Source organism: Vulpes vulpes, chromosome 9, assembly GCF_048418805.1.
Source record: "Vulpes vulpes isolate BD-2025 chromosome 9, VulVul3, whole genome shotgun sequence".
NCBI lineage: Eukaryota > Metazoa > Chordata > Mammalia > Carnivora > Canidae > Vulpes > Vulpes vulpes.
In genome coordinates this window covers 58,956,268-58,982,876 of record NC_132788.1, presented here as the reverse complement: position 1 = coordinate 58,982,876, position 26,609 = coordinate 58,956,268, and the positions used below count along the sequence as shown (strand labels likewise).

General features: G+C 49.4%; 2 protein-coding genes and 1 non-coding gene across 6 annotated transcripts in view; 1 reads left to right on the top strand and 2 right to left on the bottom strand.

Annotated features, from left to right (window-relative positions):
• The window catches only part of CAND2 (cullin associated and neddylation dissociated 2 (putative)), a 35,082-nt gene extending 14,578 nt beyond the window's left edge, over nucleotides 1-20,504 (top strand). For both annotated transcript variants that reach the window (XM_026016940.2, XM_072720251.1), the window contains exons 6-15: nucleotides 253-358; nucleotides 526-668; nucleotides 3,129-3,421; nucleotides 4,536-4,677; nucleotides 5,007-6,509; nucleotides 9,138-9,233; nucleotides 12,421-12,590; nucleotides 13,926-14,090; nucleotides 15,866-15,973; nucleotides 18,473-20,504. In XM_026016940.2, coding sequence (XP_025872725.1) covers nucleotides 253-358; nucleotides 526-668; nucleotides 3,129-3,421; nucleotides 4,536-4,677; nucleotides 5,007-6,509; nucleotides 9,138-9,233; nucleotides 12,421-12,590; nucleotides 13,926-14,090; nucleotides 15,866-15,973; nucleotides 18,473-18,700 — 2,954 coding nt within the window. In that variant the 3' untranslated portion in view covers nucleotides 18,701-20,504. The remainder of the gene's footprint in view (nucleotides 1-252; nucleotides 359-525; nucleotides 669-3,128; nucleotides 3,422-4,535; nucleotides 4,678-5,006; nucleotides 6,510-9,137; nucleotides 9,234-12,420; nucleotides 12,591-13,925; nucleotides 14,091-15,865; nucleotides 15,974-18,472) is intronic.
• A 433-nt stretch (nucleotides 20,505-20,937) lies between these two features.
• RPL32 (ribosomal protein L32) lies at nucleotides 20,938-26,380 on the bottom strand. 3 transcript variants are annotated; one of them, XM_026016941.2, is made up of 4 exons: nucleotides 26,293-26,380; nucleotides 24,792-24,892; nucleotides 23,851-24,032; nucleotides 20,938-21,115 (listed from the first exon to the last, which is right to left on the bottom strand). In XM_026016941.2, the coding sequence occupies exons 2-4, from the start codon at nucleotides 24,885-24,887 to the stop codon at nucleotides 20,986-20,988; spliced, it is 408 nt and encodes a 135-aa protein (XP_025872726.1). In that variant the 5' UTR covers nucleotides 24,888-24,892; nucleotides 26,293-26,380; the 3' UTR covers nucleotides 20,938-20,985. The 3 variants fall into 3 exon arrangements, with proteins under 3 accessions (XP_025872726.1, XP_072576353.1, XP_072576354.1); XM_072720252.1 differs by having other exon boundaries at nucleotides 24,792-25,001; nucleotides 26,293-26,329; XM_072720253.1 differs by lacking the exon at nucleotides 26,293-26,380 and adding an exon at nucleotides 25,421-25,609.
• LOC112933754 (small nucleolar RNA SNORA7) lies at nucleotides 24,960-25,099 on the bottom strand. Its single transcript, XR_003237737.1, has one exon. It is a non-coding gene; the product is annotated as a small nucleolar RNA SNORA7 (small nucleolar RNA).
• Nucleotides 26,381-26,609: the final 229 nt, after the last annotated feature.

Here is a 26,609-nt window from a genome sequence, read left to right as displayed (position 1 = left end):
GTAGGCATTGTTATCACTGCTGGAAAGAGAAGAGTATATGGAGGTCCTAGAACTGTGGTGGTGTGTCTGAGGTCACATAGCTCCTGAGTGGCAGAGACAAGGCTAGAACCTTAACATCTGCTTGATTCTGAAGCCACCAAGTTGAGTTTGCAGTGGTCAGGGCTGCAGGTGCAGGGACAGGGTGGGTGCTGTGGGCTGAGGGAGCCTGGAAAAGGGTCTGGCCTGCCCTTAGTGATATACCTGGCCCCACAGGGGCCCACCTGGACCGCCTGGTGCCCCTGGTGGAGGAGTTCTGCAACCTGGATGATGATGAGCTGCGGGAGTCCTGCCTCCAAGCTTTTGAGGCCTTCCTAAGGAAGTAAGTGCAGTACCAGGAGACAGGGGCCCATGGTTTCTTTGGGAAGTTGTTGGGGAAATGAGGGTCCCAGGGGACTGGCCTCAAAGCAGTAAGATCTCAGGACTTAGCAGTGGGCCCACTCCCCTCTCTTGCCTGTCCAGCAGAGCCTCCCTCATCCTGCCCTACAGGTGCCCCAAGGAGATGGGTCCTCATGTGCCCAACGTGACCAGCCTCTGCCTCCAGTACATGAAACATGACCCCAACTATAATTATGACAGTGACGGGGATGAGGAGCAGATGGAGACAGAAGATAATGAATTCAGTGAGCAAGGTGGGTGGCCAACTTCGTCATTGAGGCTGGAAGGCAGAAATGGGTGCAGCTTTTTTTTTTATATATATTTTTATTTTATTATTTATTCACAAGAGACACACAGAGAGAGAAAGAGGCAGAGACACAGGCAGAGGGAGAAGCAGGCTCCATGCCGGGAGCCCGATGCGGGACTCGATCCCAGGACTTTGGGATTATGCCCTGGGCCAAAGGCAGGTGCTAAACTGCTGAGTCACCCAGGGATCCCAAGGGTGCAGCTTTCCTGGGATACTCCCTTACCCCCCACCCCCAGCCAAAGACAGAGCCACATCTGGCACCCCCATCCTGATCGTTTTTTTTTTTTTTTAATATTTTTTTATATATTTATTAGAGAGAGAGAGAGAATGAGCAATGGGCAAGGGCAGAGGGAGAGGGACCAGCAGACTCCCCGCTGAGCAGGGAGCCTGCTGTGGGGCCTGATCCGAGGACCCTGGGATCATGACCTGAGCCAAAGACAGATGCTTAACTGACTGAGCCACTCAGTACTGCCTCCCCACCCCATCCTGATCTTTTTTTTTTTTTTCCACCCTCATCCTGATCTTAACTTCTCCTCAGTCTTCAGCCCTGCCGTCTATAATCTGGGTTCCCCAAGGTCTCCACCCTGTGCCTAGGTCATGGTAATGATCATGGTAATTTATTGAACATCTACTGGTTTCCTGAGCATTCTCATTTCGTGCTTCTTCCAATAACCTTAGAAAACCAGGTGCTTGTTATCCCCATATTTCAGACTAGGAAACCCAGACTTAGAGATTTGCCTGAGATAATACAACTAGAAAGTGGCAAAACTGGGACTTGGGGCCCTCACCTCTATGCTGCCATCTCTATGCCTGTTTAGTAATGGCTTCCGAGAGATGATGCTTTAACCCAGCAGAGTGAAGCTCTGCTGGTGGAATGATAGGTACTGACAGGGAAAGAGATACCTGGATGGAGAATGGATGCAGTGGCATCCTTCCTTTCTGTGGGCATGATCCTACCTGTCACTCAGACTGATGACCCTGGGCCCTAGAAGCAGGACGTTGATGGAGGAGAGGGACTTTGAGCCTGATGGGAATACTCAGAATAAGTTGGGATGTTAGGGGCAGCCCGGGTGGCTCAGCAGTTTAGCGCCGCCTTCAGCCCAGGGCCTGATCCTGGAGACCCGGGATTGAGTCCCACGTCAGGCTCCCTGCATAGAGCCTGCTTCTCCCTCTGCCTGTGTCTCTGTCTCTCTCTCTGTCTCTCTCTCTTTCTCTCTCCCTGTGTCTTTCATGATTGAATAAATAAATAAAAATCTTTATAAAAAAATGGGATGTTAGGAGATGAGATCAGAGAGGTGTGTTGGGGTCTTGAATGCCTAGTCAGGGAGAATGAGCATTTTCTTGTCAGTAGCCTGGAGCTCCCTGGGTGGCATAGGGTGGAGGTAACAAAGAACAGTCCATCAGAGGACATCTGCTCTGGCATCTGCTCTGGACCATCTACATGGCCCCCTATGGCTTCTCCAGATGCCAGTTCTCTGGAAGTCTGAGTCATCTACAGAGTGACATGGGTAGAAAGAATGCACTAGCCTCTGCGGCTGTGCCTGATGGTGTTCCTAGTTGGGACCATCCCCCTCTTGGTCCCTTGTGTGTCTCCCCAGATATATGGGTGGGCCTCGTGGGCCTGAATCTCAGTTCTGTTGTTTTCTACCTGTGTGTCCTCAGGAGAGTCTTGCTCTCTCTGAGTATTATTCTTGTCATCTATAAAATGAGGCTCAAGGCACTCCCTATCTAGGGTGTGATGAAGACTTGATAAGCTCCGTCCTCTCAGGGGAGCTTAGAAAGTAGAAAGCCACACAAGTGCAGCTTTCCCTTGTTAATAGTCTTGCTTGGAAGCCAGAATCAGGGCTTGAGAGGCTGGGGGTGGAGGGAGGGAAGAGGCCAAACGGAGGCCTGTCACCTCTCCCTTCTGGAATCCCAGTAAGTGAAACATCACACAGTCAGTTCTGACCAAAGGGTGGGTTTTGTGCCCCAAATGGATTCTTTGAAATCCTCACTGACAACTTGGAAATTAGCTTTGTCCCTGATGCAGGCAAAACAGTGAAGGACTGGAGCAAAGGGAGGATCCTGGTTTAACTGCAGTTATATCCCTGCTCATGTAACTTGGGGTGAGCTATTCCCCCCAGTTTCCACACCTCTACAGAGGAAAATAAGCCTTATCTCACAAGGTGATTGTGAGGCTCAAGTGAGGTTGTGGATCTGAAGTGCTTGGCATCACCCCTAGCACATAGGTGTTCATTAAATGGCAGGTAACATTCCTAATAGCCTATAAATAATCACTGAAGGTTGAAACAGGCTTGGCTCCCTCCTCCGTACCCCATTTCTTGTCACTTCCCCTTCCTGGGATATAGCCTGGGTGGGACCAGGCTGCAGTGCGCAAGGCTCCATGGGTGTCCTGTTCCCACCCCAGAGAGTGAGGATGAATACAGTGATGATGATGACATGAGCTGGAAGGTGCGCCGGGCAGCGGCCAAGTGCATAGCAGCCTTAATTGGCTCTCGGCCTGACCTGCTGCCTGACTTCCACTGCACCCTGGCGCCTGCGCTCATCCGCCGCTTCAAGGAACGTGAGGAGAATGTCAAGGCTGATGTCTTCGGGGCTTACATTGTGCTGTTGCGGCAGACGCGACCTCCAAAGGGGTGGCTGGAGTCTATGGAGGAGCCCACCCAAACAGGCAGCAACCTCCATATGCTGCGTGGCCAGGTATGCATGCCTCCTCCTGTCTCCCATTCTTGCTCCCTGACTCATTACTCACCCTCTCACCTGCCCACTCTCTCTTCTGTCCACCTTCTTATCCTTCCACTGCCCCACCATCTGTCCACCCATGGAAGTGTGTGCGCTGAGCACCGTGCCTGACCCTGTACTGGGGGCTAAAGTACCGTGGGGAGCAGGGCAGATGAAGTCCCAGTCCCTGGACCACACAGGCTAGGGGCAGATAGACAACACAAATAGGATTCCTAGTCTTCTGAGAAGGAGTTTCAGTTTTATTCTAAGAGCCTAGAAGCCACACAGGAAGGGAATTACAGGATCCCATTCCCATTTGAAGGAGCTCACTCTGGCTGCTGTATGGGGAATGAACCAAAGCAGGGCGGGAAGGAATAGCTTCTGGAGGCCAGCAGGAAGCCCTTGTAGTTGTCCAAGTGGAAGAGGTGTGCTGTGGGCTGTGAGTAGGGAAAAGAGGAATGGTCAGACTGGAGGGGTAGCTTCTGGGTCTTGCTGACGGATTGGATGTGGAGGGCGAGGGAGAGGAAGGTGTCATGTGAGTTCCGGGTTCTGGCTAAAGCCTGAAACTGTAGTTCCTTGACATATTAGAGGAGGGAAGTTCTGTTCTAGACATTCATGTTGGAGGTCCTTGGATGCTCATGTTGGGAGGTCCAGCGGGTGGTTAGCAGCCGAGTCTGATGTTGGAGATGTAGGCTGGAAGTCTTGGCTTCACTGGAATCTGCAGCCCCTGGGGAATAGATGGGCTCATCTAGGGAGACAATCTAGCCAAAGAAGGGAAGGGGCCTCTGTACTTCCCCCTCATGGAGTGTAGGGGTGAGAGCCAGACTGCCTTGGGTGGTCTTGAGCAACTCACTTAATCTCTGATCTATTCCCCATCTGTAAAGAGGGCCCAGGAATAGTACCTACTGCAGAGGGTCCACATATGGAATCAGGTTCTGCTATGGAGCTTGTCATGGAAAGCTTGGGATGGAGTGGTCCTCCTACACCAGGGGGGCCTCCATGGGCATATGCCTGGCTAGGCAAAGCCCCCCAGTACCGGGTGGGTCAACCAGGTTTCCTGGGTGGTCACTGATCGCCTTCAAACTGCCCACAGGTGCCTCTTGTGATCAAGGCCCTGCAGCGGCAGCTTAAGGATCGGAGTGTCAGGGCCCGCCAGGGCTGCTTCAGCCTCCTCACTGAGCTGGCGGGTGTCCTCCCTGGCAGCCTGGGAGAGCACATGCCTGTGCTGGTAGCAGGTAGGATGGACTGCAACCAGGTACTTGCTGCCTGGGCTCTTCTAGAACCCAGACCCCAGGGCTCTAGCCCCCCATGGGTGCCCCAGCTCAGCAACCTATGGTGGCTTGCCACTGCCAACAGTGAGAACAAAGCTGGGATACTGGCCCTACCTCCTGGTTTCAGAGGGCTTTCCTGACCTTGCGTCCCTCAGCCCTGGCCAAGCCCTGGCCTTTCAGAATCTGCAGCCTAGGAGCCTAGGGGTCTGGGTCCAGCTCAGATGCCTGCAGGTACTCTACCCCCATTTGTAGGGACTGCCTGTGGCCCTGTAACCTTTGCATCCACCCCACAGGCATCGTCTTCTCTCTGGCGGACCGTTCCAGCTCTTCCACTATCCGGATGGACGCCCTGGCCTTCCTACAGGGTCTGCTGGGCACAGAGCCAGCTGAGGCCTTCCACTCACACCTGCCAACTCTCCTGCCACCTGTGATGGCCTGTGTGGCTGACCCTTTCTACAAGATCGCGGCGGAGGCCCTGCTGGTGCTCCAGGAGCTCGTGCGGGCCTTGTGGCCACTGGACAGGCCTCGGACACTGGACCCTGAACCATATGTTGGAGAGATGTCTGCAGCCACCCTGGCACGACTCCGTGCCACTGACCTGGACCAGGAGGTGAAGGAGCGTGCCATTGCTTGCATGGGCCACCTCATGGCCCACCTGGGGGACCGGCTGGGGGTTGACCTAGAGCCATCACTCTTGCTCCTCCTGGACCGCCTGCGGAATGAGATCACCCGGCTGCCTGCTGTCAAAGCACTGACGCTGGTGGCCGTGTCCCCATTGCGGCTAGACCTACAGCCCATCGTGGCTGAGGCACTGCCCATTCTGGCCTCGTTCCTTCGAAAGAACCAGCGGGCCCTGCGGCTGGCCACACTGGCTGCCCTGGACGCCCTGGCCCAGAGCCAGGGACTTAGCCTCCCGCCGTGTGCCGTGCAGGCTGTGCTGGCCGAGCTGCCTGCCCTGGTCAGTGAGAGCGACATGCATGTGGCCCAGCTGGCTGTGGACTTCCTTGCCACAGTGACCCATGCCCAGCCGGCCTCTTTGGCCAAGGTCAGCGGCCCTGTGCTCTCAGAGCTGCTGCGGTTGCTGCGCTCGCCCCTGTTGCCAGCAAGCGTGCTGGTGGCAGCTGAAGGCTTCCTGCAGGCCCTGGTGGGGACCCGCCCCCCTTGTGTGGACTACGAGGAGCTCATCAGCATGCTCACAGCACCTGTTTATGACCAGGCTGCGGATGGCGGGCCAGGCTTACATAAGCAGGTGTTCCACTCTTTGGCTCGGTGTGTGGCAGCCCTCGCGGCTGCCTGTCCCCAGGAGGCGGCAGGCACAGCAAACCGGCTGGTCTGTGATGCCAGGTCACCGCACTCAAGCACAGGGGTCAAGGTCCTGGCGTTCTTGTCCCTGGCTGAGGTGGGCCAGGTGGCCGGGCCAGGCCCCCAGCGGGAGCTGAAAGCAGTGCTCCTGGAAGCCTTGGGGTCCCCCAGTGAGGATGTGAGGGCAGCCGCGTCCTATGCGCTGGGTCGCGTGGGTGCTGGGAACCTGCCCGACTTCCTGCCCTTCCTACTGGGGCAGATCGAGGCTGAGCCCCGGCGGCAGTACCTGCTGCTGCACTCACTCAGGGAGGCTCTGGGGGCCGCCCAGCCTGACAGCCTGAAGCCCTATGCTGAGGACATCTGGGCCCTGCTCTTCCAGCGCTGTGAGGGCGCCGAGGAGGGCACCCGGGGGGTGGTGGCTGAGTGCATCGGCAAGCTGGTCCTCGTGAACCCTCCATTCCTTCTGCCCCGATTCCGGAAACAGCTTGCTGCAGGTAGGGGCACAGGTCTGGGCAAAGGCAGTCCACATTGGAAGTAGGCAGTTTGCATTTGAGCAGCTCACTCAGAGTGAGCTAATTCAAGCAACTGGGTCTGAGACGCACGGTGTGGGTGAGGTAAAGGCGGAGGAGCCATTAAAAACAGTGTTTCCTGAGACTTGCAGGCTCCTCCTGGGAGACTCTGGAATGGAGGAGACAGACTTTTTAAAATGTCCCCTCAAAAAATAAGCTTTTTTGTGATGCCACTTTTGTACTCTTTGCTATGGACAGCAGCCTCATGCTCTGGGCAAAAGTTAATAAAAGCAGTTCTCTGCCTGAAGACTGCAGCTCACTTGGGCTAGTTTGAGCCAGGAGCAAATGTTAGTGTAGACTAGATGGGGTGCTATATTCCTTGGGTTTGGGGAAGGTTCAGCAAAAACCAGGGGCAGGTTTTGTGTGGCCAGGTAAGGGCATGTCAGGGTATTCCGAAGCTCAGGGAGGAAGAAGACAGATGGGTAGGACTGTGGGGCTCCTGGGCAAGTGAAAGCCTCTGAGAAAGAAAGGCCTCCAGGTCTTGAGCTGGTCATCTGGTCCCCGGATAGGGTCGGTGGGTGTAGTCATTGATAGAATGTGGGCAAAGTGCTTGGTAGAGTACATGGTATGTAATTAATACTGAGTAACTGCTATCATTGCTATGTTAGTGATTATAGTTAAGCCGTTACTAGATGCCAAGTTTAAAAGAAGCAGCTCTGGTGCACCTGGGTGGCTCAACGGTTGAGGGTCTGCCTTTGGCTCAGGGAGTGATCCTGGGGTCCTGGGTTCGAGTTCCGTATCAGGCTCCCTGCAGGGAGCCTGCTTCTCCCTCTGCCTGTGTCTCTCATGAATAAATAAATAATCTTAAAAACAACAACAAAAACAACAGCGGCTCTTTGGCCCGCACCACTGTGTGGACAAGAAGAACATATCGAGGACATGGCCTGTGACACTCACAGGGCTCTTCATGAGGAACCTTGGGAGGCCAGAGTCTTGGGAGGAGGAGGAGGCCCCCTGCCATTTCCAAGCTCTGATTTGTTTCTGCCTCATGCACACTTGAGCCAGCTAACTGGTCACATTTCTTTTTTAGCTGCCTTGGAGCCCAATTCATGGCCTGCTTCTAGCAAGTTTGTGGAACTTCCTAGTTGGCCTCCTTGCCCTCACTCTAGTCTTCCTCTCACTTCCTGCCTGTATTTTTCCTCAGCCTCATCTTTCTTATTTAATTTTTATAAAAGATTTATCTTTTAGAGAGATTAGGGGGAAGGGGCAGAGGGGGAGGGAGAAAGTCTTAAGGATTCTCTCTGCCCTGGTTGTGGAGCCTGACAAGGGGCCTCATCCCATGACCCTGAGATCATGACCTGAGCCGAAACCGGGAGTTGGACACTTAACTGTGCCAGCCAGGTGCCCCATCATATTTCTCATTTTAGAGTCACTTAATCCTGTTCTATTGTCCATGTCTTCATCAGCCACCCTGAACCAGCCAGGATAGAGAGAGAAAGAGGAAAAAACTGCAAATCTGAAGTCACTAACTTTTTCCCTTATTCATACCCTGGCACCCAAATGTTAACTTCTTCCCAAGTCTTGAATGTAAAGTCTACATGATGGGAATAACCTTCACCCATCACTGTTGTGTGCTGGGGGAGGAGAGGAGCAAACAACTCTGGTTTGTTTCTTCCACCATGGTGGGAGATGTATTCCCTTTCTTTTCTTCACCTTTTCTACTCAGCAAGCAGAAAACTAAAATTAAGTGAATTCTCCATTACCAAGCTTCGGGGGTGTTCTGAATTCTCTTGGATTCCCCTTGGCCCTTGGCCAGCTGGAGCAACACCTGTCCCCTGCTTGGAGAATGCAGGCCTTAGGACAAGGGCTCAGCCAGGGCTCAGAATTAGCCATTGAATTCTGGATTTGCTGTATGACCTTAGATATGAACTTGACCTTTCTGGGTCTCTTTCCTCATCTGTAAAATAGAGCTTAATAATATTCTCATTAATACTTTGATTATATTAAATTAATTGTTCATATTAATGTTTATTATTTAATCTATATATCTATAATTGATATAATTAGTTAATATTTAAAAAATTGATAATTTCTCTACTAGACAGAGACCAAGGACGTGAGAAACCTTTATCTAAAGGATCTAGGGTTATTTCAGAGACCCTATCAGTTGCTGAGGGGAAAGTCCTTAATAATAATAAAATATAAAATTTTGATTTCTATTACCATTTAATTAATGAATTAATTGGACCATCCTGAAGATTAATTGAGATAACACATCTGAAAAATAAAATGCCACCCTAAGGCCTGAGCAGAGGTCTTTCTCTGGCCTGTGGATTGATCACTGCCTTGGGTTCTTGGTTCTCTGCTTGCATCCTGCAGTGTGGTGACCTGAGAACCGACAGTTTTCCTGTCAGCCACAGCAGGGAGAATTTGGGGATAAATTTTAGGCTGCCAAGTGAAATGGGAGCATTGATTTCGCCAAACATGGATGCTTTGAATGGGGAGGAGTGCAGTTCTGTTTCCTGGGGAGGCAGAGAGCCTTGGTGCCTTCCTACCCGCGGTTGTCCGAGATCAGCTCTGCCACTCACCATGCTGATGCCTCTTGTCCTGCAGGTCAGCCACACACACGGAGCACGGTTATCACAGCGGTCAAGTTCCTCATCTCTGACCAGCCCCATCCCATCGACCCCCTCCTGAAGAGCTTCATCGGTGAGCACTCACTTCCCTTTGCCCCCAGCCCCATTCAGTGTCTGCTCCCAGCCTTGGAGTCTGGGCTGATTTCCCTTACACAGTAGCCAAGGGGAGTTGGAAACCCGAGAGGCTACATCACTCCCATGACAGGCAGCAGGGCACAGGTGCAAATCCCTGTGCTGGCATTGAATAGCTAGGTGAGCCTAGCCTGCTACTACTTCTCATCTCTGAGCCTCAGTTTTCTCCTCTGTAGAATGGGGGATAAGAAACCCTTATCTGAAAGATCTAAGGTTATTCCAGAGACCCTATTGGTTACTGAGGGGAAGGTCCTCCCTGGACATGCAGGCTCTTAGAAGTGGAGGACCACCAGCCTCTCACATGCATTGGCCTCAGCGGGCACCACGCTGGGCAGACTGGGGTTGGGGAGAGTGGTTTCCCAGCTCATCTCTTGTCTGAGGAGCCTTCTGTCTGGAGGAGCCCAAGTAGCCTTCACTGGTGAGCCTTCTTTTGGGGGGCTCTGCAGGACCAGGCTTTTCCTAGAAAAGGCAGACATTCAGGGCTCTGAGGATGTAGGCCTGTCACTGGACCACACTGGCGTCTGGTCCTCCTCCTCCAGGCAGCTTAATGGAGTGTGGAGGGTCTTGGGTTGGCAGCCTGGCTCTGCTCCTCGGGCTGTGTGAGCATGGACAGACCATCTTATCCCCAGCTATAAAATGGAGGTGCGGATCCCCATTTGCCTGGGCACTGTTGTGTGAGACCAGGTGTCAGCAGAGGTGGCCACACTCTGGATTGAAGAACACGTCCAGAAGCCACAGCAATGTCAGTAGCAACTTCATTCCATCCCCTGATCCAGTGGGCACACACTGCTGCCAGTCCTGATTTCCTTCACCTCGCCTGAGTTGCCATGGCTGGCAGCCCCAGGGACCTATGCCTGGGTGTTTGGTTCTTCTTGTTGTATGTTTGAACCAGTTTTTGAGCTCTCACTGTGTATCACGTACAAAGCAAGGTCCTTTAATACACCTCACCATGGTTCATTCTCAAGGCACGCTGCATGGTGTGTAGGACTGGCCACATCTTACAGAGGAGGAAACAGGCTAAGGTAGGCTGGAACTCAGGTCTTGCCAGCTCTCCCATGGCTGTGTTCTCAGAGATAATGGAGGAATCCAGGAACCAGCAGAGCACAGTGTAAGGGGCAGAGGTTGCCTGTCCTACCGGGAGGTGCGTGATGGTAACTCTGATCACCTGATTAAGATAGAGACTTCCAGGTTTTTCCACTCTAAAATTATTTTTTCCTGGGGCACCTGGGTGGCACAATTGGCTTAGTGACTGATTCTTGGTTTCAGCTCTGGCAGTGATTTCGGGGTCATGGGATCAAGCCCCACATTGGGCTCTGCGCTCAGGGTGGAGTCTGCTTGGGACTCTCCCTTTCCCTCTGCCCCTCCCCCATGTCTCTCTCAAACAAGGTCTTTCAAATTACTTTTTCCTTTGGAATGAATATTTTTGAGTCTGTTGAAATATTCTCTTCACCGAATTTCTGCCCACATTTAGCATCCATTGTGATTTCTTTCTTGCCCCAGTGATTTCTGACAATTGCCAAATGGTGACTTTCAACTCCAGCATTCCTTTCATATTTGTTAGTTTGCCTTCTGCTCTCTGGAGGCACTTTTCCTTCTCTCTCATTTATTTATTTATTCACTGATTTATTCATATCATTATAGACTCAAGACTCAAGAATTCCTGTTTCATTCAAAGCATTGTAATTTATTACTGTCTCCATTTATTTTGATTCTCAAGCTTGTCTCAGATGTGGCCAGTGGGGGCCCTTCAGGCTGGTTCCTGTGTTTCCTACGTTCTGTTGACATGTTTCCATCATCCTTTGAACATATCCTTACTTTTTTAGCACAGTAAGATGCTCTAGTCTCACCTTGAACCTTTCCTGCCCTAGCTCAGGAATCAGCCATTTCTCTAGGGAGCTTGGATTCCCTAGAGAATGGTACTCAGGGGAGTACCATTTAGAGGAGAATGGTACTTAGAATCCAAGATCTAGACAGTAGGTGTTCTCATTGCTCCTGGGGTGCTGTTGCTCTGAGGCCCTCTCAGCAGGCAGAACTAGGGAGTATATGTATGTATGAGTGTATGTACTAGACAGACACACACAGTATTTCTTTATAGGGCTTTTGTCTTTAGCCTGAGGACATCTAGTCAAAATTCTTTGGAAGTTACTTGGATGAGTTGTTTTACTCTTTCATAACCTGGTAGTTATGTTGATCACTTGAAATACAGTTAGGGGTTTTGTTGTTGTGTTTTTTTAGGGATTCCCCTCATTCTTGATTTCATTTATGGAGCATATAGAACATTAACACAGTTACTAAAAAATCTAAACTATACAAAAAGGTATACTTAGAAGTGCTGTGTAAGTGTGGAAGTTTTTTTTTTTAACTTCTCTGATCTTTAGGAGTTTTATCTATAATAATATCAAGTTAACATTTACAGAATCCTTGCTCTGTGCCAGGCCCTCTATATATTTTATTTATTGTTCTCTCTCTTTCTCTTCTCTCTACATATATATAGAAATAGAGATCTATATTTTTATGTAGATATCTTTATAGAGATACATATGGACATATATCTATAGAGATATATCTAGCTATATAGAGATAGAGATATATATGTCTCACCGCATTTTATTATTTTTTAAATATTTTATTTATTCATGAGAGACACACACACACACACAGAGAGGGAGAGGAACAGACACAGGCAGAGGGAGAAGCAGGCTCCATGCAGGGAGCCCGATGTGGGACTCAATCCCGGGTCTCCAGGATCACACCCTGGGCTGAAGGCGGCGCTAAACCACTGAGCCACCTGTCTTGCCCACCTTACTGCATTTTAAATCTTAAACAGGGTCCTATGCTGTGGGTACTGCAATTACTCCCATTTTATAGGTGAAGACATTCAGGCTATCCAAGGTCCCATAGGAAGTGGTGGGATCTGGATTTGAACCCAGACCAGATTCTAGTTCACATTTTAATCTGGGCTTTGAGGGCCCGTTGTGCCTGGTAAAAAAATTGATGCTCTGAACATGTTTGCCCCATTCAGCCAGGTCTGCCTGGCTCACATTACCCAGATAAACGAGGTTGGGGGTGGAGGTGGTTTGTGTCTTGGTTGAGCCATCCCTCCCGCCCTCCCCTCATCTTTCCACCAGGAGAGTTTATGGAAAGCCTACAGGACCCAGACCTGAATGTGCGCCGGGCCACTCTGGCTTTCTTCAACTCGGCTGTGCATAACAAGCCTTCACTGGTCCGGGACCTGCTAGATGACATCCTGCCCCTCCTCTACCAGGAGACGAAGATCCGCAGGGACCTCATCCGAGAGGTGAGGCTGGTGAAGGACAGAGTTGGAAGCTCTGGGTCTGATTGGTGGGGCTGTGGCAAGGATTCTGGTATACTCCAAGCAGATAAGCATGTGGGTCATGTGACCTGGGTCAAGTCCTGTTCCTCCGCTTGCTGGTTGTGTGACTTGGGCACATTGGCCTAGGACCACTTAATCTGCTCTGAGCCTCAGTTTTTCTTAATTGGGCAAAATGAAGAAAATAATTTGTGTCTGCATCATGGGGTTGTTGAGAAGATTCAATGAGTTATGTTCTGCAGGTGTGCAGAACTGCTCCTGGCGCACAGTCAGCACTCAGGGAATGTTGGTGGTCTTATTATCACTCAGCATTCAGCAGATGTTCACTGAGTGCCAGCCCTGTGTGATCCTGAGTGCCAGGATCAGAGCTGGACCAGACATGGTTTCTGCCACCAGGGAGCTCAAGGCCTCCTCAAGGATAGAGACACCCAGTCTGCTGATTATCTGATTTAGAGCCCACTGGGTATAGTAAGGATTTAAGGGGCAGAGATTAAAGGTGACTTAACAGCTGTCATCCTGTGATATAATAAAAAGATATGAAACACCTGGCATTGCTGAGAAGGAAGTGACTGTTTAGAGAGGTTAGGAAAGTTTTCCAAAAGAGGGAGCATTTAAGCTGGGCTTTGAGAGGTGAGGAGTTTACCATTAAGACTGAGCCTGGTGGTTAAAAGCTTCAGAGACCTGGGTTTTTAATTCTAGTTCAGCCACTTACTAGCTGTATATTCTTGGGCAAGTTAATTAACCTCTCAGCCTTAATTTCCTCACATGTTCAAGGGGATTTAATAGTAACACCGTCTTCCTAGGGCTGTTATGATGCTTGAGTAAAAGGTCATTTGTCAAGCACTCAGCACAGTGGCTGGCACATTATCACTGCTCAGTAGACCATAATAATTATTGTTACTATTTTTAAAAAATATTTTATTTGAGAGTGAGAGGGGGCAAGGGGGAGGCGAGCAAGTGGGTGGAGGAGCAGAGGGAGAGGGAAAAAGAATCTGAAGCAGACTCTGTGCTCAGTATGGAGCCTGACACAGAGCTTGATCTCATGACCCTGAGATACTGACCTGAGCCAAAACCAAGAGTTGTATGCTTAGCCGACTAAGCCACCCAGGCACCCCTGCTACCATTATCATCAGAGGGTGTTGCAAGGCTGAATAAAGGCAAGAGATTTGAGAGCTTGAGGCTTGATTCAGGGACAGAACACAGTACTGAACAGGAGAGGTGGTGTGTGCAGCAGGGACCAAGGGAAGTATTCTTACACTCTAGAGTCACATCCATAACACTTGTCATCCTTCCATCCTGCAGGTGGAGATGGGGCCCTTTAAGCACACAGTGGATGATGGGCTGGACGTGCGGAAGGCAGCCTTTGAGTGCATGTACTCGCTGCTTGAGAGTTGCCTGGGCCAGCTGGACATCTGCGAGTTCCTGAACCACGTGGAGGATGGCCTGAAGGACCACTATGATATCCGGGTAGGATGAGCCCCCTGCCGGACCTATGCCTACTCCATACCAAGGGGACAGGCCATCACTGGGGCCCGCTGCTTGTTTGTCCTCTACTCTCCACTCCAGGCACCCCCATGAAAATAACTGCTTTGTTCTTTTTCAATAAGAAAGAGAGCCAACCTCTCAAACACCTTTAGTGGGAGTTTACACTGGGTGAGCTCTTGGGAGGATGGTTTAGCAGTAACTAGAAACTTTTAGAATTCTCAGACACACTTTTGATCTGGCAGTTCCAGCTCCATGAATAGAACCTCTGAACTCACTCCTAAACCCACTCTGAATTTTTATGTTCAAGATTATTCTTTGCAGCTCTGTGGGAGTTGCGGACAGCTGGTGTTTTCCTGAATCTCCACCCATCAGAAGTGACTCAGTAAACAGGGTACCTCTGGTCATGGATTGCTAGCCGTACAAAGAAGAGTGATCCAGGTCCTGTGGCACTAATGTGAGAGATGGCCAGGACCCACTGTCCGTTGATAAAAGCCAGTTGTTTTTATAGGCATTTTTCCCATGCTTTTCTGTTCTCACACGTTCTGGCCACATGGCCCTCTTGCCTGCCCTTCTGGAGCACAGGACAGGACAGGGCCTGGGCATCAGTGTAATATTTTGACCCCAATGTCTGGGCTCCTCTTGGTGTTGAAGAGAGTGGGTATGACATTTTTTGAGACCCCAGAGTTATCTTTTTTTTTTTTTTTTTAAGATTTTATCATTTATTCATGAGAGACACACAGAGAGAGGCAGAGATACAGGCAGAGGGAGAAGCAGGCTCCATGCAGGGAGCCTGATGTGGGACCCTATCTCAGGACCCTGGGATCACGACCTGAGCCAAAGGCAGACACTGACCAGTGAGCCACCCGGGCACCCCATCCCCAGAGTTATCTCGTTGAGTCTGCATCCTGTCCTTGGACAGTGGGTTTATGATGCCCACTTTTCAGGGGAGAAACCAGAGAACTGCCTAGTTCAAGGGCACCAGTCAGTGGGTGGAGGAGCCCTGGGTCCTGGCGTGTGCTGTGTGATGCTGTGCTCTCTTCTACTCTGGCCCCAGCCCCCCTCCTTTACCGTGGGTTGTGGACAGCGGGTGAAGGTGGGTAGGGCGTGCAGAATCCAGACAACCCTCCTTTATGCTGTGTATTGTTTGTAGGAACTTAACATTTTCACAAGAGGCCTCCATTATTCTGTAGGCTGCAGTCAGGCTTGTAGATAGATGTGTTTAGCTGGCTCACACAGAAGCTTGTGTGTTTTTTTTGTTTTGTTTTTTAATCTGGGTGCCTATATTTAAAAGTTGAGACATCTTACATGAAAATCAGAGTCACTTTAGCACACAGGCCGTCAGCCCTGGGCCACGTTCCCACAGCCACAGTTGGCTGGAGCTGACAGCTGCTGTCTGGAGCATGGACTCCTTACTCCTGCCCAGTTACCCTCTGGCCCTCTTCACTCATGGACATACCTGCCTGGCCCTGTGAGCATCTGAGCTGGAGAATCGCACCTTCCCTGGTGCCTATTCTGATCTGATCCTCCTCAGGTCAGCCAAGGGTAGTTGGCCTGGCAGCTCTTGTCATTCAGTTTATGGATAAGGAAACTGAGGCCCAGAGCAGGAGAGAGTCTAGTAGGGCCCTGGTGGGCATTAGTGCTAGCGTTTGGACCTGACCTGCAGGCATTGCTACCAGAGCCTCTGATCTTCCTTGGGCTCTGTTCCTTTTGGTCCTGGGCCATTTGACTGTGAACTCTGCCTCCTTCCTCCTGGGCAGATGCTGACCTTCATCATGCTCGCCCGACTGGCTACCCTGTGTCCTGCACCTGTTCTGCAGAGGGTGGACCGGCTCATTGAGCCACTCAGAGCCACCTGCACCGCCAAGGTACCTCTCCACCCCCACCCCACCTAGCCCTGGGCACACCTGTAGATTGTTTACAGTTACCATTTGTAGGCGGCATATGAAGTGCTTCGTTGTCATTATCCTGTAAAGTATTTCTTATTGTCACCACTGTATACACAGGGGAACAGAGAGGTAAAGTTATTGACCTAGGCTACCCAGCTAGTAAATTGCAGAACTGGGATTCAAACTCAGCTCTTTCTTGCATTCATTAAACATTTCCTGGCTGCCGGGCCTCGTTGCATGGTAGCAGGAATACAGCATTGAATGTGGTGGGTTCCCTATTCCCACATCCTAATTGGGAAGCTGAATCAGACTCTTGGAAAGCTAAAACCCATTGATTGGTTGATTGATATAGGGCAGGGTTGCTACTAGGCTGGAGTGCCTCAATGATCCAGGGGAGGGATCTGGAGTGGAAGGCCTAGGGGGCTGGTGTTGGGAACAGAGCCTGGCACACCTAGTATGTATCCAGTAATTACCTATTGACTGAAAGAACTAACTTGGGTTTTGAAAGGGTAGAGGGCAGAGTATTCCAGATTGGACATTAAAGAGGACAGATACCCATAGAACAGTGATTTTCAAGTAACAAAACCTTTTCCAATAAAATGAAATCTTCTGTGGATAAGACAGGTAAGATTGGAAATTTCTTTTCTTTTTTTTTTTTTTTTTAAGATTTCATTTATTTATTCATGAGAGACACAGAGAGGGAGGCAGAGATAAAGGCAGAGGGAGAAGCAGGCTCCCTGTGGGGAGCCCAATGTGGGACTCGATCCCAGGACCCCAGGATCATGACCTGAGCTGAAGGCAGATGCTCAACCTCTGATGTCCCAAGATTGGGAATTTCTTAATAGATAGAAACTTATCTTGGAAGTTTCAGTTTGTAACATATGCCTGGTATGAAGTCAAAGGAAACAGTGGTTGTGCGGGGCCATTGCAGTCTTGACAGTTTCAGTGGCCAGATCATTTCTAGGCTTCTTTTGAGCCATTCAGCATGGAGAAAAATCACAGTTCACAGGGAAGGGCTGCAGATTGGTGTTGCAGCATCAGGACAGCCCTTCACTCAGTTGAGATGGCAACAGGAGATTTGATCTGAGGCCCACACAAAGGCCACTCAGTCCGGTTGCACAGAGGATGCTGTTTGTCCGGTTCTGTGATGAGAACTTGCTGCATCTGTGCTCACAATCCCTCATCCACTGAAACCTACAAAGCTCTGGAAATCAAAAGCTCCCCCCTCCCCCAGAGGGGCACGGTGCACACATAGCAGAGGAAGAGGGGGAAGCAGATTCCCTGCTGAGCAGGGAGCCCAATGTGGGGCTCGATCCCAGAACCCCAGGATCATGACCTGAGCCAAAGGCAGACACTTAACTGACTGAGCCACCACCCAGGAACCCCAAACCAAAGCTTTGTATAATAACTTGTTTGGCCACAAAACATGACTTGAACTGACCTGAGGCTATTTATGACTTTTATTTCTCTCTCATTGCAACAGTCATAATATTCTTTCATTTTTCATTTAGTAGGGGAAATATTAATATATTTGATTACAGGATATTGTAGTATGTTGTCTGCACAGTCACCTTTCTGAAACTCCCCAAAATGCCCAATTCCAAAAGCATAGCTGGCCCCGAGGGTTTCAGAGCAGGGCGCCTGGACCTGTGTTAAGTGATTTAACCCTCAGAGCAACTCTATGGGACGGAGGCTCTTACCCTAGAAAGGGAAGTGCAGCTCACAGTGACTACCTGAAGTCACAGCTCTTACAGGACAGAGCTATTTGAACCCAATACTGTCTAATCCAGATGGCAAGCTCTTAACCTCTACACTGGACCCTTCAAGGGGAGGAGTCTGTGTCTGGGCTCAGCCAGGGGCCTTGAGAGGAATTTGGATATTATTCCATAAGCAGTGGGGGAATTCTGAGATTCTCTAAGTAGCAAAGGGTGGGGGATGAAGAAACAAGGAAAGCAAGGCAGTTTGGGGGGTGTTTCCATGCAGTTGCCTGTGCAGAAGAGCTAGCACGGTGGGCACCGGAGTCGGGGGTGAGGATGAGGCCAGCTGGGTGACTGTCATGGTGACCCATTCATTGAGTTCAGTCATATGGTACCAAGAACCTGTTTTAAGCAAAGATAGGCTGAATCCTCCTGTCAGGGGAAGGAGATAATTAACACTTTCCAGCATCTGTCACCATCCAGTTATTTATTAATGAAAAGAACGGTGAGCAGTTTAAATTGGCTGGTCAGAGGCCCCCTGTGACCTTGAAGTTGGTTCAAATGACAAAGAATCCCCCTCTGGGGAAATCCATGGGGTGAAAGTACAAAAGGGTGAAAGCGCAAAAGATGCTTTTGCGTCAGTTTGGAGGCTGGAAGCAGGGGAGCCTGCTGTGATTTAAGCTGGGAAGGATTACAGGTGGCTGAGAGGAATCCGGGGCCCAGTGAGGTGGCTGGGGCACAAGGCCAGGCTCAATAAAGCATGGCTCGTTTCCCACCTTAGGTCAAAGCCGGTTCCGTGAAGCAGGAATTTGAGAAGCAAGACGAGCTGAAACGCTCCGCGATGAGGGCAGTGGCTGCCCTGCTGACCATCCCAGAAGTAGGGAAAAGCCCCATCATGGCTGACTTCTCTTCTCAAATCCGATCCAACCCCGAACTTGCTGCTCTCTTTGAAAGCATCCAGAAGGATTCTACTTCGGCCCCCAGCACAGACTCGATGGATCTCAGCTAGTCCTTCCCCCGGCCACCCCGGGGTGGAGGGGGGCCCTTCCTCAAGAGAATGAGGGCCGACCCACTCCTGAGGCCTCACCGCTCCCCCAGCCCCCCTGAGGCTTTTGTTCTTTCCTCATCTCGCTGGGGGCCCTCCTGCTCCTGGTCAGGGCTTACAGTGCCTTCTCCAGGGACCCCAGCTCGAGGCCCCCAGCAGGAGCTGCAAGGCTGCCAACAGTTGGGCCCTTTAACTCAGGACGGTCATTCAAAGAAACAGGGCACGGACATCTTCCAAGCCCTTCCGCACAAACATGGATGTGTGACCTCACACTGGGCTGTCACATACTGAGAGGGTCCCTGCCTCACAAAGGACTAAGTCGTGTTTAGAAATCCTCTTGTGCTCACAGCTGCAAAAGTTTAGGAGGCAGCTGGCTGGCCTTCCTTCCCACTTGCCCCATATTTGTCACTCAGTTCTCCCACTTTCACTTCACTCACCAATAGGCCAAACATTAGTGCTTTGGCTGGGCATTTTAGAACTTAAGCTTCTCTGAGCTGTTCACATTTTAGAATTCAAAATGCTTTAACCTCTAATTGGGAGTAATGAATCAGAAATTTGGCCTTTTGTAGGGGGTGGTCAGGATAAGGAATTAGATCCAATGTGGGTAGTTTTTAATTTCAAAGCTCTCATGTAGCCAACTGGGAAGTAAGCAGAAAGAGCGCCTTTCATGTCACCTGCGTAGGTGTAACCGGTTGGTTTGTCTTTCTGAGGAAGGTTTTGAACATATTATTTCTGGTTTTTATAATTGAAGACACAAACATTTAATGATAGGCTAAAGAGTTTTCTGTGCTATCCCAGGTTAATAAAGGAGAGATCATGCAGTGTTACTTTTTCTCTGCACACTTCCTCTACTCAGTAGACCACCGTCCGTATATTTCTCAAGTTAAAGGAATCATGGAATTTAAAGGTTTCTGACTAGGTTTTGAACTGGAGGCAGGCAACCTGTAATTTACCTACCCAATTTAGGGGACTTAAATCCACTCATGGCTAGCATGCCAAGAAAATTATAACCAGGGTAGTATCTGTCACCCAGGTTGATAGGGAAAAACAAATACCCTAGAAGCAATGGTCTTGTTCTAGAGTACCACATGCCATATCCCCTGACCATAGTGCCATTCACTACCAGTTCTTGGAAAGAGTATTATAACCTTATACAGACATGCCTCGCTTTATTGTGCTTTTCAAATAGTGCCTTTTTTTTTTTTTTTTTTTAACAAATGGAAGGTTTGTGGCAACTGTGGAGCCAAGTCTACCAACACCATTTGCTTACTTCCTGTTTTGTTAATTCTCTGAATATTTTCATTATACTTGTTATGGTGATCTGTGATCTTTGATGTTCCTATTAGTGCCTGAAGATGTAAGTGAACTGCTGCAATCTCATGAGAAAACTTTAAATGGAGGAGTTCTTATGAACAAAAGTTTGAGATGGAATCTACTGGTGAAGATGCTGGTAAAGATTGTTTAACTGAAGAATATTACATCAACTTAATAAAGCAGGGGCAGGGTCTGAGGGGATGGACTCCCAAATTTGAAAGTTCTCTGGGTAGTATTGTCTAACAGTATTGCATGCCACAGAGTAATCATTATTGACTCAGTCAATGCAGTAAACTCTATGGTCTTAAAGACCACAGCCATCCCAGCCTTCAGCAACCACCACCCTGATCAGTCAGCAGCCATCAACATAGAGGCAAGACTATCCACCAGCCAAGATTACAACTCACAGAAAGATGTTTAGCATTTTTTTGCAATAAACTTATTTTTAAAGGGATGCATTGTGTAGACATGCTACTGCACACAGTGTGTAAACGTTAACTTTTGTATGTTTAAATGTTTGACTTGCTTTATCAGTAGTCTGAAACCAAACCTCGGTGTCTCTAGAGATGCCTGTAATTCACAGTTAAATTCTAGCTATCGTGGCCTCAGGTTTAGGGCTATAGTTGAAAAGGCAGTTTGATTGTTAAATCCAATACTGATAGAGGCCCAACGGTCATGTTAAGGATCCTACACCTTCAGAAAACTCTTTAGGTGCTGACAAGGTTGCTCTGGGAGCCAGATGCCTGTGCCCTATGAAGAATCAAGTATCCTTTATAAATCCCCTCCAACTGGAATATTCCTCAGAGCATTAATTGGGAAAAGAATAATTTCCAGGAGTTGTCAGTTAAGAAACTAAAAAGTAAATTCAAAGAGGGAAATGCCAGATGGTAGTTTTATGGTTTTATTAACACAAATATGACACGCACATAAGCTGTTTATTCATTTTCTTCGCTACGCAGCCTGGCATTGGGATTGGTGACTCTGATGGCCAGCTGGGCAGCTCTTTCCACAATGGCTTTGCGGTTCTTGGAGGATACATTGTGAGCAATCTCTGCACAATAAGATCTGGAAGAGAAGCAGTTAGTGAGTAAGGAGCAAGCTAGATGTGAGCATACATGGAGTTTCCCTGGGAGGGCAGTGGTTTTTGGTCACACCACCTCTAGAGCCACAGCAGAGAAACAAGGGCGCTGGCAAAGCTAATACAAGACCCACACAGTCCCAAATCCCAAATTCCTATTCCATGGTACCAGCAGTAAGGCTCTTAAAGTTTTCCCTGGCAGTGACAGAAGCACTCTCATGATCCCCTCTCATTTAATCCTAACAGCAGCCTTGTAATCCAGGTATTGCCTCCATCTTACAAACCATGACCCTTACAGGTGGAAGTGAATTCCCAAGTTAGGTATTTAGAAATGGGACACGGCTAGGATGGCTCAGTCCCAGATTCTCTCCCAATCCTTTCAGTCAACCGGCCCAACACAGTCTCAGGGAGCTTGGACTTGCCCGTGAAGTTTTTAAACTCTCTAAGTAACCAAGAGCGGAATCCAACAGTCTGATTAAACCAAGGGTTTCCTGCCCCAGACACTAACATTTTACTTGTCTGCTGCAGACAAAATTCAATTGAGAAGATTGACTGAAGTCATCCAGCAAGTAGGTATGCTTATTTCCTGAGTATCTGGGTGCCATATACTGTTCTAACCTCATTCCTCATAGCTGCACCAGGCAGTCTGGTGTGGTTTGGTAACAAATTGGCCTAATGAGCACATTTCAGGGAAGAAGTAATTTTTGACACCATCAAAGATTAAGAAGATGATCTAGGGGCACCTGGCTGGCTCACTCAGTAGAGCATGCGACTCCTAGCTCAGGGTCCCAAGCTCAAGCTCCATGCTGGGCACAGAGATTATGTAAAAATTAAAAACAAAATTTGTATTTATTTACTTTTTAAGTAAGCTGCATGTCCAATGTACGTGGGGCTTGAACTCACAACTCTGAAATCAAGTCACTTGCTCTACTAAGCCAGCCAGGAGCCCCCAAAATAAAATCTTAAAATAAAAAAGGGCACTCTACCCCTGGCGGAATTTCAGCAAAGAGAGAAAGCAAGCTGTAAGGAATGACTAAATTAGGCAATGGACGTACATAGTTTTTTTAAGAACTCTAGCAAAATGGGCAGCCTGGGTGGCTCAGCGGTTTAGCACCGCCTTCAGCCCAGGGCCTGATCCTGGAGACCCGGGATCATGTCCCACATGAGGCTCCCTGTATGGAGCCTGCTTCTCCCTCTGCCTGTGTCTCTCATGAATAAATAAAGTCTCAAAACAAAACAAAACAAAACCAAAAACAACTCTAGCAAAACAGCCTATCAGTGAGACAAGCAACTCAAAGAACTTTTTTTGTCTTCCATAAGAGTCCACTCAAGCTCAAAGTAGCTATACTTTGAAATAGTCTGATATCTTTTTTCTAACATTGAAATCTTTTTTTCTCAAAAACTCCTCAGGTCCTTGTCCACATGTGTATTTAACACTCCAGTCACTATACATATCATCTTAAATACTTTAGTATCTACCTGGGCATTTTCCACACATAACAATCATTTTAAATGTACATGTAACATTCACCCAGTGCTCGCAATCCCACCATTCAAAAATTCTATTTCAACAATTCAGTTACTGCTGCAAAGTCTCACAAAGTTTCCCTGCTTTTCATTTAGGGATAAATATCCGGAAATGAACTTGTGGATTAAAGGTCACAGATTCCAAATATTTCTATGGCTCCTGACACAAACTGCCAAGCTAGTATCTTTTTGGCAACCAGCAACATCTGCACAGCAGCATTTCTGCTACCCAACGGGGACTGCATCTTTCTGTCACAATTCTGATCCACCTAAAAGGTAGCCACCCCTAATTCCTATGCTCACCCAAGGATTTCCTAAGGAAAATTTCCATCATTTTAACATCCAGTTCAATTCCCAACCTAGAGAACTCAACCAAAGAGAGAATAATGGCTTCGTTTATTTCTATTACTTGTGTCTACAACTGCTATAGATAAAAGATCTTTGTAAGCACACACACAGATGCTACAATTAGTCACCCTTTCCAAGTCCTAATTAGGAAAACACAAGCCTTCAGTTTCTGTTTAATAGAATGCAAATTGTCCTCTGCTTAACCAAAAAACACCATTCCCTCTAATCCAGACTCAAAGCAACTAAATCATTTTCTGTGTTAAATGTTTTCTCATCCCATTGACATAGTTTTGACCCAAGCAGACTACAAGTTTCTCTCACACAGAGCTCATAAATTGTCTTTCTCAAAATACTTGGAAGTAATGATGTGAACCCTCCATACACTCTTGCATCTCTACAACTTTGTGCAAGTCACCCTCTGCCAAGTCTTCCTCCTTCCCTCCACCTCAGATCAGAGCTCTGAATCAGGCAACTCGTCTATATTCCTATAGCTTTCTGAAGGAAGACACTCGTGGCCACAGCATAAAGGTGCCCCTTAGGTCTGATACCCCCCCCCCCCACTTCCACATAAAGCAACATTCTGCAAAAAACTGACAGTAAATACCACAGTGTTTTTATTGTTAGGTAAAGTCCTTTTCTTTGCAGGTCTTGGGTGTCTACACTTTTCAGGACAAGTTCCCTTACCCTGCTCCAGCAAAGGAAACATTTCAAAGCCCCAACAACCATTCTTTAAGCTCCTGAGAGAAAAACACACCTCTTCCAAATGTATTCTATGAAGTCTAGAGTCCCTACTAAAAATGCTCAGATGCAGACTGATTCCTAAACCCAGAGGTGGGACCCAACTCACTTGTTGCACATCAGCAGCACTTCAAGCTCCTTGACGTTGTGGACTAGGAACTTCCGGAAGCCACTGGGCAGCATGTGCTTTGTTTTCTTGTTGCTCCCATAACCAATGTTGGGCATCAAGATTTGGCCCTTGAATCTTCTGCGTACCCTATTGTCAATGCCTCTGGGTTTCCGCCAGTTGCGCTGAAATAAACATGGGAGGGTTAGTTTCTTTGCTAACAACTCTTCCTTTTGAAAGGAAAAGGGGACTCAATGAAAAGTAAATATACCAAATAGTAGCTGTCCTTAAGTATTTCACTACATCTTTCAATTTTTCTTGGTGGAAAAAAAACAGGGCTTCTGCCTTTGACTACCAGGAATAAGACTCATATCCACACTCCTAATAAACAGAGGAATAGAGGACTACAAACTGACAGAACATGAAGGGATTGTGTACTGTTAAGACTGAGTGGCAGGGACGCCTGGGTGGCTCAGTGGTTGAGCGGCTGCCTTTGGCTCAGGGTGCGGTCCCTGAGGAGTCCCGGGATGGAGTCCTGCATGGAGCCTATTTCTCCTCCCTCTGTCTCTCATAAATATAAAGTAAATCTTAAAACAAAACAAAACTGAATGGCATAGGTTTCATCACTGCACTTAAGATGTTAATTTTTCTCATCATAAAATAAGGATCTACTTCTAACAGCCTAAGGCCACCTAAAATGATTCAAGCCACTAGATAGATGCCTGAAAATAGCCAAGTGCCCCTAATCATTTAATCAAGTGACCGAGTGCCAGTAAGACATACTTGGAGAGCTGGCTTCTAGAGAGCTCTACCACCAACCAGACTGGTCCACCTGCCAAAGGCGATCTGACCAGGTGATGCCAGAAATCCGACAGCCTATTTAGGAACAACCCCCCCCCCCCCCCCCCAACGAACACTTCCATCCCGGTACCATATGTATGCACCTTAATCTTGACATATCGGTCTGACTGGTGCCGGATGAACTTCTTGGTCCTCTTTTTAACGATCTTGGGCTTCACCAGAGGTCTGAGGGCAGCCATGATGCCTTCAAGAGAGAGGCAGAGACGGTGTCAAGCAGTCCCGGAAGGAGGTTTTCCTGCTCAAGGCTTGAACGCTGTTGCAGAGTGTCTTCCAATCACCAGCTACTGAGCCAACTGGGAATGGAATGGGTACCTCTGCCAGGCTTGCTGTCCCTCCCGCCTCCGAAGCTGGCAGAATACCAACCACTCTCCAGACGCGATCCTGGGAGGTCAGGGGTCACCGCCCCCGCTGAAGTCCAGGATGCCTGCTAACAGCTGATCTGAGACGGACTGTCCCTCACACACTCTCGGCTGCCACAGGGCAGCAAATCCCACTTCCACGAACCGCGCACGGTCCAGTTCCGATCAGTTACGCAGAGCTTGGGCAGCCTACACGCACTGGAGTCTTTGTTCCCTCCCCGGAAAATGGGAACGCTCTACGGCACACGGGGCGCCCGAGGTGTGTAGAGGAACCTGGGTTTCCCCGTCAGGGGACCTACAAAACCACGACGCCCTTGTAAGATGTTCCTAGGGCCCCGAACTCTCCGTCTTACCTGGAGATCATCCGAGGATCGATTAAAAACCTTCCTCAATGGGCAGCCCGGGTGGCTCAGCGGTTTAGCGCCGCCTTCGGCCCAGGGCGTGATCCTGGAGACCCGCGCTCCCTGCATGGAGCCTGCTTCTCCCTCTGCCTGTGTCTCTGCCTCTCTCTCTCTGTCTCTCTCTCATTAATAAGTAAAATCTTTAAAAAATAAAAATAAAAACCTTCCTCAAAGCGGCAGCGCACCGCGTTCCCGTCACCGCCTCTGTTGCCTCGTTTGGCCCCCGTGAAGCGCTCAGCGAACGAGCGCACCTGGGCCCGCAGCATTACCTAGAGGACGACCACGCGGCTTTATATTCCCAGAGACCCGACCCGCTACTGACATTCCTGTCAACGCGAACCAACCGGCTCTCAGCTCGCGGTGCCGGTCGTCCCCTGTGGCGGTCTGGCCGCAGCGGCAGCCCCAAGACCACAGAACTGCACGGGAGCGTCGGGCAGCGGAAATAGAAAATGCACGCGGCACCCATCCCGGGCCAAGGGGACTCGAGTATCCAGTCACACACCGCAGCCCTCGGGCCGCTCCACGGCCCCCACAAGACCCCCTAGGCCAGACACGAACAACGACCTTCACTCCCAGGGCTCAAACAGGCTGTCCGCGCGCGACCCTCAGAGACATCAGGCGGCTCCGGGGGACGGCAAGGGGCCCTGGGAGGCCAACCTCCACCAACGGCTGGGCCGCTTCGCTCTGCTCCTGAACGCACTCCAGCCCGCCGACAAGGACAAAGCCCACCAGGACGGCAGCTCGGAAGGGCGGGCCTCCTACCAGGAAGCGACAGGACCCGGCGAACACCGCACACACGCGGATGGCTAAAGATTAAAACTCACCCAGCGATCGATGGCTGCCACCTCCGCAGGCGGCCCCGAGGAAGAGAGGGGAAGGTGGCGCGCGAGGCCTGATGGGACTTAACCTCTGGGTCCTGGCAGGGGAAAAAAAGAGCGCTTCCGGTTCTTGGTCCCTCAGAGAAAAGAAGGACACTTCAGGAAAATAATACGGAAAAAAGTCCAGAGATAAATTTGTTTTCCTAGATGTTAATATTTGGGAGTAGTACTGAAAGTTTGTCAGACCTGCTGTTGGGACTGCGTAGAAAATTTGGAGTTTTTTCTGAGCCTCTAAGACCTGGTGGAGGGCGTACACTTCCGCC

Coding starts and splice junctions, on each gene's coding strand:
- RPL32 (XM_026016941.2), bottom strand. CDS start 24,887: ATGGCTGCCCTCAGACCTCTGGTGAAGCCCAAGATCGTTAAAAAGAGG. Junction 24,033..24,791: donor ACCGATATGTCAAGATTAAG/GTGCATACATAT, acceptor TGTTTATTTCAG/CGCAACTGGCGGAAACCCAG. Junction 21,116..23,850: donor GTGCTGCTGATGTGCAACAA/GTGAGTTGGGTC, acceptor CTTCTCTTCCAG/ATCTTATTGTGCAGAGATTG.